At 57.5% G+C, this 16,202-nt stretch overlaps 6 protein-coding genes and 1 pseudogene across 6 annotated transcripts; 3 read left to right on the top strand and 4 right to left on the bottom strand.

Annotated features, from left to right (window-relative positions):
* Positions 1 to 120: 120 nt before the first annotated feature.
* On the bottom strand, positions 121 to 3,632 carry ACA1_230490 (RFX DNAbinding domain containing protein; the record flags this gene model as incomplete). Its single annotated transcript, XM_004346558.1, has 11 exons — positions 121 to 449; positions 568 to 678; positions 791 to 1,212; positions 1,289 to 1,411; positions 1,506 to 1,631; positions 1,734 to 1,860; positions 1,948 to 2,087; positions 2,175 to 2,571; positions 2,825 to 2,950; positions 3,071 to 3,159; positions 3,460 to 3,632. 11 exons carry the CDS (start codon positions 3,630 to 3,632, stop codon positions 121 to 123), a joined length of 2,163 nt encoding a protein of 720 aa, XP_004346608.1.
* A 529-nt stretch (positions 3,633 to 4,161) lies between these two features.
* On the bottom strand, positions 4,162 to 5,066 carry ACA1_230480 (annotated as a pseudogene).
* A 220-nt stretch (positions 5,067 to 5,286) lies between these two features.
* Positions 5,287 to 6,995, bottom strand: ACA1_230470 (uncharacterized protein; the record flags this gene model as incomplete). The annotated part of the gene is made up of 8 exons (XM_004346557.1): positions 5,287 to 5,310; positions 5,358 to 5,482; positions 5,571 to 5,802; positions 5,881 to 6,037; positions 6,116 to 6,358; positions 6,438 to 6,640; positions 6,703 to 6,858; positions 6,933 to 6,995. The coding sequence occupies 8 exons, from the start codon at positions 6,993 to 6,995 to the stop codon at positions 5,287 to 5,289; spliced, it is 1,203 nt and encodes a 400-aa protein (XP_004346607.1).
* A 750-nt stretch (positions 6,996 to 7,745) lies between these two features.
* Positions 7,746 to 8,463, top strand: ACA1_230460 (2OGFe(II) oxygenase; the record flags this gene model as incomplete). The annotated part of the gene is made up of 2 exons (XM_004346556.1): positions 7,746 to 7,955; positions 8,029 to 8,463. 2 exons carry the CDS (start codon positions 7,746 to 7,748, stop codon positions 8,461 to 8,463), a joined length of 645 nt encoding a protein of 214 aa, XP_004346606.1.
* A 2,182-nt stretch (positions 8,464 to 10,645) lies between these two features.
* ACA1_230450 (uncharacterized protein) lies at positions 10,646 to 11,614 on the top strand (the record flags this gene model as incomplete). Its single annotated transcript, XM_004346555.1, has 2 exons — positions 10,646 to 11,299; positions 11,345 to 11,614. The coding sequence occupies 2 exons, from the start codon at positions 10,646 to 10,648 to the stop codon at positions 11,612 to 11,614; spliced, it is 924 nt and encodes a 307-aa protein (XP_004346605.1).
* Positions 11,615 to 11,727: 113 nt separating this feature from the next.
* On the bottom strand, positions 11,728 to 14,161 carry ACA1_230440 (p21activated protein kinase-interacting protein 1, putative; the record flags this gene model as incomplete). Its single annotated transcript, XM_004346554.1, has 11 exons — positions 11,728 to 11,973; positions 12,048 to 12,173; positions 12,249 to 12,459; positions 12,492 to 12,723; positions 12,801 to 12,966; positions 13,058 to 13,203; positions 13,278 to 13,405; positions 13,507 to 13,624; positions 13,693 to 13,745; positions 13,852 to 13,961; positions 14,069 to 14,161. The coding sequence occupies 11 exons, from the start codon at positions 14,159 to 14,161 to the stop codon at positions 11,728 to 11,730; spliced, it is 1,629 nt and encodes a 542-aa protein (XP_004346604.1).
* A 301-nt stretch (positions 14,162 to 14,462) lies between these two features.
* On the top strand, positions 14,463 to 16,015 carry ACA1_230430 (RNA recognition motif domain containing protein; the record flags this gene model as incomplete). Its single annotated transcript, XM_004346553.1, has 7 exons — positions 14,463 to 14,622; positions 14,694 to 14,776; positions 14,858 to 14,909; positions 14,984 to 15,091; positions 15,167 to 15,255; positions 15,346 to 15,416; positions 15,889 to 16,015. 7 exons carry the CDS (start codon positions 14,463 to 14,465, stop codon positions 16,013 to 16,015), a joined length of 690 nt encoding a protein of 229 aa, XP_004346603.1.
* Between the last annotated feature and the right edge of the window lie 187 nt (positions 16,016 to 16,202).

Below are 16,202 nucleotides of genomic sequence, written 5' to 3'. Positions count from 1 at the left end.
GGAATAAAGGCACATCAAAAATGTATCCATCTTTGTTTTTCTGTCTCTCTCGTCTCAGATCTGTCTTCTCTTCTCTCTTCTCTATTTGTTCGTCCTGTTCTCTTTTCTCTCGTTCGCCCTTCACTCATTTCCGTCGCTCCACTTCCGCTCCCCCACGCGCGAGTGAGCAATCGCTTCGTGGCTGGATCGCTCGCCCGCGACGGGGCCGGCCAGGAAGTAGCGGAGGAGCTCCTCCTTCTCGCGCCCGGTGGGCTCGAGTTCCTGGCCGGTCGAGTACTCGGGCGGTGGCTCGTCGGCGTTGGCGTCGTCCGCGGCGCTCCGTTTTCGCTGCGCGAGCTGAGCCGCGCAGCCGTCCTTGAGGCTGGCCAGCTGCACGAATCGTGCCTTGAACTCTGAAAGTAGTCGCGTCAAACAGCTCAGCCATCGCGTCTCCAGCATTGCCATAAACTCTGCGCGTCGATCAACGTGTCAGTTGCGTGCGTGCGTGCGTGCCGTGTTGTGTGGTGTGTGTGTGGTGTGTGTGGCGCTGGCAATGTCTCTCGCCGCGGTGGAGGAGGACATGCGTACCTTTCATCTCTCCCTCCATCCGCGACATCAAAACTGCCTTGAAGGCCTTGGGCAGCGAGATCAACAGCTTGACCAGCATCGCTGCCGCCTGTCGGCCCATCTCCACTTGCCCTATTGTTGTCCGTTAGGAACGCAGTCCAGCACACGCACCACCGCACGAGTCGCGCACACACCACCGCACACTCACACACCGCACACACCGCACACGGGGAGAATGGCTTACCAACGGCGGCGAAATATCGGACGTGGAGCATGAGTGTCATGTGAATGATGATGGAGGTGGCCAGCGGCAGGAACCGCATCTCGCCCTGCAGGATCTTCCTGGTGAAGTCGTCCACCACGCTCTTTTGTATGTACAGCTCGTGTCGCCACGATCGCAGGAGGTCGTCGTCGGCCGCCGCCGTTGTCGGTGGTGGTCGCTCGCTTGGCCACTTCGCCTCGGCCTTCACGCCGCGCCGCCCACCGTTCTCGAGGGGAACGTCGTTCCCCGAGCAGCCGGCCGCTACCGTCGCCCCGTCCTGCTGCCCCGTCGTCGCTCCTCTCCGAGCCTCCCTCTCATAGCGCAGCAGCAACCGGTAAAAACTCTCCACCTCCCGGCACACGCTGTTGAAGAGCCCCTTCTGGTTCGTGTGTATGAGTATGTACCTGCACACGGCCAGCGTTAGTGCGTGCGTGTGCGTGTGCCATGTGTGCGTGCGTGTGTGTCGTGTGGAAGGCATACTTGGGGTCGATTGCCCAGTGTCGCGTGTAGGCCGGTGTGTAGCCATCGACGAGCTTACTTCGCTCGGCCTCGTCGATCACCTTGAGCCACTCCTCCGAGTACCCCACAAAGTAGCCCCACTCCCTGCAGGCGCCCACCCACACAACAACGTCGAAAGAATGTCAGAGAGGTCAGAGGTCACACAATTCCACCCCATGGAAGAATGCGAAAAACGCACCTCATCGCCGTCAGGTAGATATCGCTGTTCGTGTCCCGCAGGTTGCGGCATATCTGGAGGCACTGGTTGAGGTAGTAGATCGTTCGCTCATCGAGCTGTTTTCGGTTGGTGCACGCAAACCGGTGCCTGTGGTCAAAACACACGACACACACGACACACACACACACACACACACGTGCACGCGTGAGTGTAAAGGTCGAAAAGAGAGAAGATGGCGGGGGTGATTACCAGAATGCGATGCCGCACAGGGCGTTGGCCACGTCATAGTGGGTGGTGTCGAACACCCCGCCGAGCTGGTGTCTCGTTTGCTCAAAGAGCTCTTCCGCCGCCTCGAGGTCCCCGACCAAAAATGCGCCTATACGCCCGCGTTGCGTGTGAGGCGCGATGTGTGTCGTGTGTCGTGTGCGTGTGCGGTGGTGCGTGTCGTGCCACGTGTGCGTACCGACAGAAAGAGCGTGGTAGGTGCTCAACGCCAGCACGGGATCGACGTCTGGCTCCGAGCCCGGTGGGGTGAAGAACAGGGCCGTCACGGTCTTGCTCTCCAGGCACGCCGGATTGAGAGCCGAAAGCGCCCACACCTCCCTGCGCGTGTGCGGTTGTATGTGTGCGTGCAGTGGTCCTCGTGAGTCACGGCAAACACTGGCGACCAACACAACGCCTCATACGAACCGCCAATAGGTGTCGGAGTAGTTCATCAGCACCGCCAGCTTCTGCGTCTGCGCCGGCTGCAGGCGCAGCTCTCCGTCCTCCCAGATGTGCGGCGGGCGCCCGTTGCTGGCTCCGTTCTCGAGCTTGACCTCTCCACTGCCGCCGTTATCGATTGGGCCGGCGCCTCCGCGTAGCCGTGGTGGTGGAGCGTGCTTGGGCGCGAAGGCGTGGCGCGGCTCCTTCGGTCGCGGCGGCTCGGTCTCGCGATCGTATTCGCCCTCGGGGTCGTCGCCGTGGTCGTGCAGGCTGCCCTTCATCGGCCGCTCCTTCCGCTTCTTCAGGCTTCGCTTGGGCCGTCGCAGCGGCGTCACCGCGTCCGACACCGCGGCCATCGTTGATGGTCCCGCTGCCGTAGTTCCTGCATATTCATTTTCAACCGTAAATAAATGCAATTTTTGTTGTAAATGGTTGGATAGATTTTATTTATGGATTTAAATATTACTATATATAGATATATTATAGAATGTTGTAATTTGCATCGGAATTTGGGGGTAACTGTGTTTTTTCATCTTTTTCTGTCGAACACACGCAACGGTGCCACATACGCGGAAGATCGGCATGTTGCACAACAAAGATGTAAGATGGTGACGCCTCGGCCGATTTTCGGGTACCTTTCCGGGCAAAGTCGTGGTAGAAGGTCATGTTGCTGCTCCTCTTGCCCAACCTGCGTGTCTCCACACCAGGGAAGACCTTCTTGAACACCTTGCCGAACGCCGAGTTGTTGCTCGTTTCCACGCCTGTGTCGTTGGTGTCGTTGTTGTGGTTGTGGTTGTGGTGACGCCGCCGCGGTGAGGTTGGAGAGCACGCAATTGACGTGTAGACATCAATGGCAGAAGGAGATGATGGGCGGGGCTTACAGTTGTCCCTGCAAAACGAGAGGTAGTCAGCGTAGAGGCCCCGCTTGGCCGTGCACACGCCCGTCCGTCTCTCATAGTTGTCCTTCAGCCTGCGTGTGCCAACACACAAACACCAGATCAGCAGTGAGGTGAGGTGAGAACGGCGAGGTGAGTTGAGTTTTGTGGTGATCTATCGATGCTGATGGTCGAAACGGCAGAAGGCCACATAGTCTCCCAGAGATAATAATTTTGCTGTTGGGAGAGCCCAAATCTGTGGGTGACGTGCGGCCATGAGGCGAACAGTGTTGTCGCGCAGGATGGAAGCAGTTCCGCCGCGGCAAGGGGCGGGGTTTGGCTCCGGCGGGGCAAAGAACGAAGTGAAAGCGAAGAGGGGGAGGAGGCCAAGTTACCAGTTTTCGATGAGGGGCAGTGCCTCGTCCTTGTGTATCTTCACTTCGTAGTCGATGTCGCGGTTGGGGAAATCGTTCTCGGCCCAGCGCCACTGCTTCGGCTTCTTGTTGGTCACCTTTGGCGACGACGTCGCGCCGAGAACGGGAGACGTTGGACCCTCGGCGGCGTCCATCGTTGATCGTCACTGGTCGCGTAGCCGAAGTGTTAGTTCTCTCGGCGTGTCTTGTCAAACTCTCGCAGCAGACGCACCTAAAGACGAGAAGCGCTATCAGTATCCTTGCGCTGCCGCTCTTGTCTGGCGTGTTTCTTGCTTCTCTGCTTCTCGTTTAACACTAAAGCCGTTCACGTGCAAAAAATTATAATGTCGGCCCCACACAAACATTACTCCGGTGTGCCGCACACGGCCCCAGGAGGAGCAAGCGGGCCGAGGTGTGTGTTGAGTACCTCGTGTACGCCAGGGAGAACACACACGAACACAGCCAGTTGCTGAGTAGGCAACAGAGAAAGAACAACAATCAAAAAACGCCGCGTGCGCAGTGGTGTTCTCTCCTTGTTTGTGTGCCCCGCGTGTCCATGAATTGTCGACATAAAGAAATCAACACATGCAACGGTGAAAGGCGTTGTCCAACCGCGAGCGAGCGCCCATGAAATTCGTGGGAAAGGTGATGGCGATCGACGTCATTGGCCCAATCGCCACCTGCTCACCTCCGCGCGGATCGAGCGGCCGTCACCATGCTGAACCGCTCAAGGAGACGTAGCTTGGCGCCCAACTTGTCGCGGTGGAACTCCGAGGTCGTGCGTCGTCGGTGTGCTCACGACTGGCGAGAGGTCCGCTGCCGCCGGGGTCGAGGCCGCGGTAGAAGTGGTTGAAGTTGCTCTGGGCGAGGGAGAAGCCCACTGTGTGCGATGACGAGGACGATGACGACGAGAGCTGGGCCATCAGGTCGAGGAAGGCCGCGACGTGCTGACCGAAGCTCGATCGCAACGCGTCGAATTCCCTCGCTTCGCTCTCGGTAAGTTGCAGCGCATCGGCCGATGTTCCAGCGGCATGATCTTGGCCGCCGTCGGTTGGCCCGCTCGCGCTGGAGCCTGCGGCTTTTCCCTTCAAATCGGGATAAGATCGAGGCCGCGGCGCCGTCGAAAGTCGCACCGCGAGCTTCTCCGCGTAGCGTTGCATGACAAGGGCGTAGGAAAGCAGCTTTTCCACCAGGTTCAACAGCCCGGCGCTTTCCCGGTTGAGGAAGCAGCTGTGATGCCACGAACACAACACGTTCAGAGGGTACGGTCAGTTACAGATAGGAACGTTCTCATGAGATGAGTACGTGCTCGCACAAACCCCAGAGAGCAGGCGACGTACTACGACAGGGCGGGGTCGAGGAAGCGTTGGTGCAGACACTCCTGCATGGCTTGCACGTCTTTAGCCTAGTTCACGCGAAAGAGCACGCGGTGAAATCAGTGATCTCAGATGTGCCGGAGGCTCAAAACGGCGCGCCATTCTGTACGCGGGCACACGCACCTCGGCGAAAGCAGCAACAAAGTCGCGCCAGTAGACGTGGTGCACCTGCCTGCTTGTGTCCTCGCCCAACACGCTCAGTGCATGCCGCATCTCTTGCCTGGTGCCACCGATTGGCGAGGTTGATTGATGAGGTAAATGCACAAGCCATTCGGGGAAACCATAAAAGCTCTTTGATCAGCCCAATGAGAAGGCGAGCGTACAGGATGACGCATGGCAGATTGAGCTGCCGGTGACTGCGTGTGCGTTTCAAGAGAACCCAACTGGTCGAGAGGGCGAGCTGCGCGACCTGCAATCCGAATGAACGCTGCCGTTAGTGCCAGCACGTAGAGGAGGACTGAGTGCCGCAAGCGAGAAAAAGCAAAAAGTAGTGCGTGACCGCACCTGCACTTTGATCAAGAAGCCAAAGAGCTTGTTGATCTTGAGCATGGCGTGGCGATCAACCACGAGATGCGCCGGCCAGACCAAGTGATAGTCCCACGCGAGTTCGTTCAAGACACTCAGGGGGCCTTTGCGTAGGACAGCCAAACAAACAAAGAGAGAGAGTCAGCGCACCGCCTCTCATGAAGCTGCTCAAACAAGTTGCAACTTACGCACCTTGGGGAGTTCCGGCAGCCTGGTCTCCAGGCTCGGCGATGCCAAAGCCGAACGAGAGCTTCTGAGCATAGCAGGCATCGCAACCACGAGCGATCGCCACATCGACACCATGGCTGGCGCCGCGCTGCAGGGTCTCCTCCTGTTCGTCGTGGTGGCAGTGGCCGCCCATGTGAAGCGACAGCGTGTCTCGCAGCATGCCGTTAATCTTACGCCGCTGTGCCACGCCCCACGCCTTCGACATACGCGGACGCAAGGGTCAGCTGATCCGCGGCCGCTGTTAACAGAGCAAAGGGTGGTAGCCAAAAGGTACCAATGGCGGATTGACGACCAGCCCGTGCAGCGCTTGCGCGAGGGGAAGAGAGAGCGGCGAAGCTAGAAGGCAGGTCGAGTGCAGGAAGCGCAGTTCATCCAACACGCCGCTCTGGTCAATCACGTAGTGGCGCAGGGAGACACTGACTCGTTCGTATCTGTTGACCCAACTACGTGAGCGAGTCTCTTCATCGACTGTCGGCAAGGGCAAGAAACGCGGCCGCAGCACAGCGTACCGTTCGGTGACTGTTGATGCAATGCTATCCTGGGTGATGGCGTCCAAGAACATCCAGCCTTCGCTCATGGTGGCTGCTCGAGCGAGCAATTGCTCATCCGGCAGCTGGCTGTCGACACCATCGCGGCTGACCCTCTTCTTCCCCGTTTCCTCCTCGTACACGGAGCCTCCCAGCTGTGAGGGTGACTTCACCACGAAGATATCGGCCCAATTGCTCGCCATTTCTGCATTTGCGTTCGCGCCTCTGTAACCACGCGCGAAAGCTGAGTCACTGAACAGCACAGCTTGCTTGATCGATGGTGCTAGCAAGACAAAGGTCGTACCGGTCTTGGGTAAAGCCGTGGAGGGAAGGGTAGCAGAGGCTCGTTGGCCGGCTGTCGACCGACGCTACGAAGACCTTGGCGTCCGCGGTCTTCTCGCGGCTCAGGATGTACAGGCCAAAGGCGATGGCACAGAGATCTCGCTTGACGTGTGCCAGGTGGCGCGGCGTTTCGATTATGATGTCTTCCCACTCGCCTTCCCTGTCCTGTGAGCGTACAGGAGTGAGCACTCAATCACTGAGATCGCACGTGTGGAAGTGTGCCCCACCTGGGAGGGAATGACGTGGTAGAAATCGCGAAACGGGTCGATTGTCGGTGAGACGCCCTCGCCAAGAAGCCGCTCGAGGAAGACGGCATACGGACGCCAACTACACGAAAACAGGTACAAAATTATGTCGCCTCTGCCCTGCGGCTCCGAGTCCCACTAAAAAGAAGTCAAGTGAGAAGTGGTCAGGAACCGGCACCGAGGTGCGAAACAGGGAGTGGGTGGGCACACACCATCAGCGTATCAGCGGCCAAGTTGTAGAGATAGGAGATGCACTCAAGACCCCCGCAGGGCATCCTTTCTCCCCATTTGCCCTAGATCAAAGAAAGGACGAAGGGTCGTCAGACCGGTGCTCTTTTTCGCCCGAGATGCAAGCAAGTGACAGAGTTGGTGGAGTACCTCTCGAGCGTTGCCTGTAGAAGAAATTCTCGCAAGCGCTTCCATCACAAAGCTTGCGCAATCTGACCGAGCAGAAAGTTAACAAAAGTTAAAAAAACCCGAAATCTACGGCCACAGCTTCATGCACTTGTACCTTGGATGTGCCTTGTGCATTGCTCCACGTGAAGCAGTCGTAGGTCATCCGAGATGTGTCGGCGTTTCTTTGCATTCGTATGGTCGTCCCTTGGTTCTTCAACCGCGTCCACTGTCGCGGTTGGCAGAAGGTCAAAGAGGCAGGGATGGTGCTTGATGTCCGTGCTGAAGGCCGTATTGGCTTCCTGAAGCCTGTGGAGAAGCTCCGCCACGTCGTCCTGCGTCGCGAAAAGCGGTGATGGCAAGTATCCCAGAGCGAGGACTCTTTCTCGCCATCGGCGCACTTGATCCTGCACGCCGCGACCGACTGCCTGCCACACCTGTTGCGCAAGTTGATTAGATTGGCCTGAAAAGGAACACTCCCAACACCGTACAAGTACAGCGAAAAAAATGCGAGACAAGCAAAACAGCGAAAACCGGTCGCGAATAAACGCAGAACCAATCGCAAAAGAGCGATAAAAGGTCACAGCGAACAAAAGAAACAAAAGAAACAACCGACCGACAACCACGAACAGATGGAAGGCTCGACCACTTCTCCCACCCCGCCCGGCAATCAGCTGGTCACAGAAGACCTGGACCAGGGCGTGATCATACACTTCTGCCCGTCCTTCCTGAGCGCCGACGAGGCCACCGCGCTCTTCGAGCACATCGTGGCCGCCGTAGCGTGGGAGCAAAGCGAAATGACCCTCCCCGACGGCTCCAAGGCCCGGCTGCCCCGCTTGCAGGTGCGCCACCGCCCAACCTCCGCTCAACTTCTTAAATGCAATTTTTCTAATTTAGTTTGTGGTTGTGGCGTAGGGCTGGATGTCCACCGAGAACAAGAAGGTGTCCACCCTGTACCAGAAGTCGCCCCCCACGGTGTGGACGGAGCCAGTGCTCAAGGTGAAGAGCGCGATCGAGGCCGCACTGGGAAAACGGTGCACCTTCGACTACGTGCTCATCAACCTCTACCGCGACGGCGAGGACTCGATCGGCTTTCACATCGATGACGAGGCCCGCGGCGTGAACGAGACGTACGGACCCAAGAACATTGTGGCCTCGCTGTCTCTGGGGGAAACCCGGACCTTCGTCCTGCGCCACAGCCGCAAGAAGAGGCTGCAGAGGCGGTACGCCCTCACTCCGGGCAGTCTCATCGTAATGGACGGCACCACCCAGGAGTTCTGGCGGCACGGCGTCCCCAAGGAGCCAGAGGTGAAGGGTCCTCGGATCAACCTCACCTTCCGGGTGTCATAAAGAAAATACCTCTACACATCGTGTAGCCCCCCCCCCAATGTGTGGAGGATTGAGTGCACGTACCAGTTTGCCGTCGGCGATGCCCTCGCCGTCGACCAGCCGCACCGCGAACCCGTGAAGTCGCTGCAGGATTGTGCCCAAGTGCGCCAGGGTGTGGAGGACCGACGTCAGGCTGGCCTCCTCCATGGTAGCAAGGCGAACGCAGGGGGGCACGATTCGGTACGCCTGCGCCCGGTTGGTTTGCAACCAAACCACAAGTGAGTAATCTGGAAGGCCCTTACTTCCTCGCGTTTGGACCCTGGTACCTCCTTGACGTCGTCCCACGTGAAAAGCCAAGATTGCACGCCGAGAAGCATGAGCAGCGTGCACTCCACCACTTCCTTTTCAACGAGAATCTGTGGCTCGTAGCGCAGCTGAACGCCAACTGCAGATGATATACTGTCAGCGACTGCAGTAGCTGTAGCCTGGCATAGCTGCGGGCACAGCCCTCGTACCTTGTGGTGCCAGTGGTGAGGGTCTTTCTTCTGCTTGCGAGACGCGCGGCTGATGTTCAGTTTCTTCGGCCTGCGGCGCTGATTCGTCATGGCTGGGCGAGACGTGGGAGGGCGGCAGAGCGAATGAGAGGAAGTCGTCAAAGATGGAAGGAGTCAGCGAAGGGTCCGTTGGCAGTGGCGGCAGCAACGAAAACGGGTCGTCCGGAAGCGTCGACGCAGAAGGTTGCTGTTCTGCCTTCTCTTCACCACGGCCCGTGGTTCCATTCCCTATTCAGTTGAGTGGTAAGCGACATGACCGGTCTTGTCATGCGCGAGAGCACTTACCTTCGCTTGTACAAAGGAGGTCGCCGAAGATGTTGCTGTCAAGAGCGGGCGGGCCTGAAAGGAAGCTTATGTCTGCTTCAAGTACAGCGCTGCATCCTCGGTCTACAGTGCCGGAGGCCTCGGCGTCGACATCGTAGAGAGAGGGCGTAGAGAAGAGACGCGGGGGCAGCGTCACACGGACACCTTCATACTCCCGGCTGCAGAGCGTAGCTTCCAGGGAGGACTCGCTGGAGAGGGGTGGCTTCAACTCGGACAAGAGTTCAATTGCCAGGCTAGGAATAGCACAAGAGGTCAGCACTGATCAGCACTTGGGCCAAAGTAGAGCAACGGAGAGGGCGAACCGGCCAAGCACGGGTTCGGTTGCGTCAGCTTGTTTACGCGATAGAAGAAGCAGCAGCAACAGGATCGAGTGGTGGTCAGTGATTTGGAGTGTGGAGCCCTTGGAGTAAGGAGCGTCGTCTGCGGCAGGCAAAGATACATGCGTAGAACTAGAGACAGGGCAAGCGTCAGCTACGGGAGGTCACCCAGTTGTGAGAAGAGTGGAGGGGGTATGTACGTGAGCCACTTCTTGTGCACGAGAAGCTCAAGCGCGGAGGCTGCCTGCCGGTGCCCTTTGTCTCGTAGTGCATAGACGGCAGCATGCAGTTTCACTAGGGCTTTCGTGTATGTGTCTTCGGTACTCCTCCCTGGCACCATCTCCTGCTCTTCTTCATCTTCGAATCCGAGCAGATGTGCGTAGATTTTTCCTCTATCTGATTTGCCCCTTCCTAACTTCGTTTCGAGCTTGGTGATGGCAGCGCTTAGACTGTGCGGCAGAGAACCATCGTCGTCTTCGCCTGACATCCCGATTTGCGTTTCGAATTAATTTTCTTCCTGCTGTTTTGGCGCCAACTTCGCAAGCCATTCGAAACAACTTCTAGTTTGACCAAAACGTTTAGTGTTTTTTCTGTGAAATGCAACTCCGTTCGTCGGGACTAACCCAACCAACGGATCGGAACCAACGGAGTATCTCCTGGGTGCCCAACCCACGGTGGTCAGGGTACTGTCCCATGTTGGTGAGGTTCACTTCTTAATCGTGGTGATGGTTCCCTCAGTGTTGGCACGGTGGTTGTGGAAAAGGCTCTCGAAAGGACCTTGAGCCGCCCTCTCTCGTATTTCCTTTGCTTCTCCTCCCCGTTCCTGCCACCCTGCCCACCGCCGGTGGCAAGTGTTTGCTTCTGCCGCAACGTTCACCAGCTTCTTGTGGACGCGACGACACAAAGCCAACACACGGCAACAACAGCAATACACCCGTGCCCGAGTGCTGCCATTGCTGCCATCCACAACCTCACACAACAAACAGCTGCACAACGAGGTGTAGATAGATGGCCATGTGGGTGAGAGCAAAGAAGGCGAGGACACGCACAGAGGCGGAGGCGACGGAGACAGAGCGAAGCAGGAATGGCCCGCGCGTGGAGATATCCCACGAGAGGAGGCAGAGCAGAGGACTGGCGACGTCGATCAAGTCGCCGGAGGGAAGGAGGCGGGTGGACACGTCGCCGGTGATGATACAGCGGAGGGACACGTCGCAAGGTCGGGCCATAATCCAGGCGGCAGAGAGCCTCCTCACCTTCTCTCCTCCCCTATCCGCCACATCTCCCATCCTATCTCCACCTCTCTCCCTCTCTTCAACTTCCTCATCTCCGATTAACGTGCGTCGAGCGGCAAGAGCTCCTACCCGCTACGCGCACCCGCCGTTGTCGCCCTTCGGGGGCCGTCTGGCAACGATGTCAGATCTCTCGGGTTCTAAAATCGTCTTCGATCACCAACAGCGCGCCGCCCTCCAGGAGAAATCAGATCAATTGATGAAGGTGCAACGGCTGCGAGATCAGCATGACGAGAAGAGGAAGCGAAACGGCGACCTGCAGCGCGAAGATGAGGAACGAGGGATGTGGAACCAATTCTGGGACGTACTCGAGGACGTGGAAGCCGAGCGAGCCAAGCAGGACGAGGACGAGGAAGATGAAGACGCGGAGGACGTGGGGGAGCTCCTGCAACGACTCAGCAGCGGATTGCTGGACCAGGTGCTCAACGACAAGTGCGGTGACGAGGGCTTCCGCGTGATGAAGTGCGCCTCTGGTGCGCTGCAGCTGATGCAGCTCCAAGAGCGATTCAAACGCTACCGCGATGAAGCCGTCGAGGAGGAGCGGCTGCAGGTCGAGCAGCTCGGCGTGAGCCCTGTCGTCGGGAGCGGATGCTTCGAGGACAACGAGTTCTTCCGCCACCTCCTTCAAGTCCGACACCGCTCTGCCACCACGCCCTCATCCACGCCCCCTCTCCTCTTCTCACTGTGAGCCTCAACCAATATTATTTTATATTTATTTATTATCTAAATAAAAGAAAATATTTTCTCAGTGATGTGAGTACAGTGCTGGTCTGTTCACCATTGCCGCCACTGCACGGGCCTTTAGAAGTCATCATCGCCCCGCCTGCCACCTCGGCCGCCTCTGCCTCCGCCCCTGGCATTGCCGCCTCGGCCACCACCTCGGCCGCCCCTGCCTCCGCCCCTGGCGCTGCCGCCTCGACCACCGCCTCGGCCACCACCTCGACCGCCTCTGGGAGAAAAGCTTCCTTCCTTGGGCGCCTTCCTGGCTCTGCTGTTGAGCTGCTGGTTGTGCTGGTTGTCGTGGCCTCCCTTCTGCGGCAGCTTGCCCTGAGTGGATTGAGGGGGTCGGACCGTCAGGCTCGACGACAGGTGTGGAATGGATAGAAGGGATAGAAATGAACCTGGTCCGATGGCTTGTTCTTCTTGGGCTTGACGTCAGGGCTGCCAAACACCGCTGCAGTGATCATCTTCTCCTCCTTTTCCATGCGCTTGCTGAACCTCGACGTCTTCCCTTGACCCGCGCCATCCTGAGTGATTGACCCCGATGAGACAAACGAACTGGTGTGGGTCCCGGTGTTATTGACACTGTGGTGCTGCCGTACCTCATTTTCGGCTTGCTCGTTGCGTGGCCTCTTGCCCTGCGGCTTGCCCTTCTTGGCCGGGCTGTTTCCTGGCTTGCCCTTCTTGGCCGGACCCGGGCTGGCTCCTCGCTTTCGCTTCTTCTGGCCCTCTTGAGATTCGTCTTCCACCACGACGCGGGTCGTCTGCTTGGCCTTCTTCGCCTTGGGCTTCTTCTCACCGGCCATTTGCTTGCTGCGATTTGTAGTGGTCGTGTTAGAGCGCACGTTAGGTGCACAGCAAGAGGCGAGCGAAGGTAATGGGCGCACTGCTCGGTTTCCTCGACGATCTCTTCAAAGACGAGCGCGGAAGCGACTGAAGTGATACGCGCGTCGACGTTCACCTCGGCCTTGGGCTGCTTGAGCACGATCGGCTGCAACTGGCCCTCCTCTGGCAAGGGCACCTCCCACACCTTGACGACACCCTCGGAGGAACCGGACACGAGGAAGTGGCGCAGCTCTGCAAGAGACAATGGAGCTCGTCAGTGAACATCGCTCGTTCGGTCAATGAAAAGAGAGGTGATCAATCGAACGCACTTGTGGCCTGCTTTCCCTCAACGGCGTCCTCCACCAGGGGAAGGTGGGTGACAGAGAGACCTCGCACTCGGACCTTGTGGCCGATGAGGTTGTGCGTCATTTCGCCCGTCACGATGTCCCAAACCTGGAGGAAGCCCTCCTCGCAACCGAGCGCCACCAACTTAGGCTGTTTTTGATACGGTACCGCACACAAATCGTAATAGGTGAGGGTCCTCCCAGGTCAGGTTTTGTGTGGGTGAAGCTCGCCGGCGATGTACCGTGATGAAAGCCAGCGAGACGATCTTCCTCGGGGTCTCGATTGTGTGCGTAACGGTGTTGTCATCCGCAGTGTAGATGGTGAACTTGGTCTCATCGACCAGGCAGTAGACATCTCCGCCCGGCGACCAACGCACCATCTGAGGAGCTGCACATGCGAGTAGGTGAGTGAGTTTGTTTTGCATGGTAGAATTGGCCTGGCGCGTCGAGCAAGAAGCTCACCTCGGACGAGACGACTCTTGAACGCAGACTTGCCCAGTACGAGATCCCACATCTTCATCGACTTGTCCTTGCCGATCGACAGCGCGACCTTGCCGGACGGATGAACCGAGAAATCAATCACACCGCCTCTGCACGAGGAGATTACAGCAACTGGAGTAAGGAAAGAGTCCGCCGCCATCTCCGCACGTGGTACAGCTGTGAGGCGGGTGGGACTGTAGAGGTTCGGTACTTGTGGGCCTTGAGCGTGACAAGGCACTCCCAGCGCTTGGCATCCCAAATGCAGATGGTGCCATCCTGACCTCCGCTCAGCATGTGGACGCCGTAGAATTCGGTGGCGTTCACGGCACCTGTAGAGCCGATGCGGAATCAGATCACGAGCGTCTGCTTGAGAGGCGTGAGCCGAGAGAGAGGGTACCGTTGTGCTGGATGAGGGTGCCCACCTCCACTCGCTTTTTCAAATCATAGATCCTATTTTCCACCCACAAAGAAGCACCGACGACCAGTAGCAAAGTTGAGTGCACAGACACTGACACTGCCGCGGCATTGAGGTGGGCAGAAGGGCAGGCGCACGTACTTGACAGTTTCGTCAGCGCTGCCAGAGGCCAGAAGGTTCTTGTGGTTGGCGAGGCACGTTATGCCGTTCAGGTGCGACGAGTAGATGAACATGGGGTCAAGACGGAGCTCCTGAACGGCGAATCAGATCAGTGAGAGATCGCCATAAATCTTGTTAAATCAACGCAATTGCTCAAAAATTCATGTCGCAGGAGTAGATAATCTGCGAGCGTTCGTACCATCTTTTGCTTGGTGTCAGCTTTGTCATTCTCGAGGCAGTAGAATCCGTAGAGGATGTGCTCGTACGTTCCAGCCACGACAACGAACTCCATCTTCACTGCTCGGGCAACTGACTAATTCGCCGGGTCCGCTGCGTTCGTTTTCGATCTGTCCGTCCCGTTCTTCTTTTCTTCCCGCCTTTCCATATTTTCTTTGTGTTTTACTATTTCTTTTTGTATTTCACCCTGTTTTACATTTGAATATTTGAATCTTTTTCCCCCGGAGAGTGGCATGATGGAGACGCCTACAACAACCACTACGGCAAGCCCGGCACCGGGGCATATCAACCAAGGCGGCGAGGATCACGCGTTCTGGTTTGTGGATAATAGTGCATCATCCTCTACGTCGTCATCAATGCCCGACCAGCAAGGTGAATGCGCCAAGCCGTGGAAGCTCTTCGTTGGGCAGGTGCCCAAGAACGTACAGGAGGCCACAATCCGGTCCTTCTTTTCGCCTTATGGCGAAATCGTGCATATGAACATCCTGCGGGACAGATTCACCCAGATCTCCAAAGGTACAGCGCTGGCTGCTGCACCGCTCTGCATCCATGGCACACACGTCATAACCTCTGTTCTTGCGCGGCAGGTTGTGGATTTGTCTCGTACTCAACGAAAGAGGCCGCGGACAAAGCCATCTCCGCCCTCCACAGCGTAGTCACCATCCCTCCGGTGCGTTGTCCGCTTCTTGTTTGCCTTGCTCGGGTCTTTCTTCTAAGAATGCTCCGCCCCGTGTGCTTGTACTACGCGCAGCACACGGCTCCGCTCCAGGTGCGGTACGCCGACGAAGAGCTGCAGCAAATGGGTACTGCCACGCCCGCTCGAAGAAGCAAAACGAACCGCTTGCACACCTTTCTAACGCCCTTCTCTCCACGCTAGCCGAGCACAAGTTGTTCATTGGCAAGTTGCCGACCACTGTGACGGAAGAGCTGTTGCGCCAGATCTTCGCGCCCTATGGCAACATCGAAAAGCTCAACATTCTCAAGGGTATCCACATACTCTGTCTATTTGTGCAGCCAACATGTTCTCACCTTCCTCACACCTTCTACTTGCACCGCGCAGGCCCGGCTGACGTGAACTGCGGCTTCGTGAAGTATGATAACCGGGAGGAGGCGGAGAAGGCCATTAGAGCATTGAATGGCAAAGTGGTAGTGCGGGTAACAATCCCACCTTCCAACGCCCCCCACACGCAGCTCATCTGATCGAGTCAAATGGTCTCAATGTCGCCTTGTCGCAACCAGGGGTCGAACGAACCTCTCGTGGTCAAGTACGCCGACACGAAAAAGCAGAAGGAAAAGAAGATGCAGATGAAGTTCCCCACACCTCTTTCTCTCCCGCTCATGTCCGGTGGGTGGCCGCACCAGCAAGCACATGCGCCGATGCCGACACATCCCGAGGTACGACATCCTCCGCCAACGTGCTGTTTACATAACTTCGAGATCTACACGTTCCTACTGTGTTGCTTGTGAGTGTTGGCAGACGCCACATACGTTCGAGCTTGTTGTTTGGGTCTAAGTGTTAGTTTTTTTGTTAATCTCTTTTGTTCGTTCTGACCGGAGCCCCTCCTCCTATGTCCTATATATATCCGTGTCCGTACTTCATCAACGTACATCACACATGTACACTGTGTTCCATCACTGTTCCCTCTCCACCTGTTCTGTTTCGTCTAGCTTGGAGGTACCGTCTTGTCGCGTTCTCGCCTCCTTTCTCGTAATAGCGAGTAGAGCCCCAACCAAGCACTGTGACACGACCTGACGCTCTCCATTCCCCATAGCTCCGTCCAGGGTGCCTCCTGGTGTGGACGTGAACACCTACATCGGCCAGCTTCAAGCTCAGATCGTGGCGCTGCAAAACGCCCTCAGTACGCGTTCAGCCTCGCCCGCAAGAAAGCAGCAGCGTTGGTTCAATTAACCCTTCTCCCTTTTTTTGCACACTAGCTTCGGCGGGTGTGCCCATCCCGTGGACTGGCTCATATCCGCTGCAGCCGCAGCCGCAGTCGCCGCAGCTACCCCAACCTCCCCAGCCTCTATACCACCAGCCGCCTCCGTCTCCGATGTCGGCCATGCCTCCGCCATCGCCGCTACAATACGGCATCCCT

This window comes from Acanthamoeba castellanii (assembly GCF_000313135.1).
Source record: "Acanthamoeba castellanii str. Neff unplaced genomic scaffold scf7180000084761, whole genome shotgun sequence".
Lineage (NCBI taxonomy): Eukaryota > Discosea > Longamoebia > Acanthamoebidae > Acanthamoeba > Acanthamoeba castellanii.
Note: the sequence above shows the minus strand (reverse complement) of the source record. Positions and strands in the feature narration are given on the sequence as shown.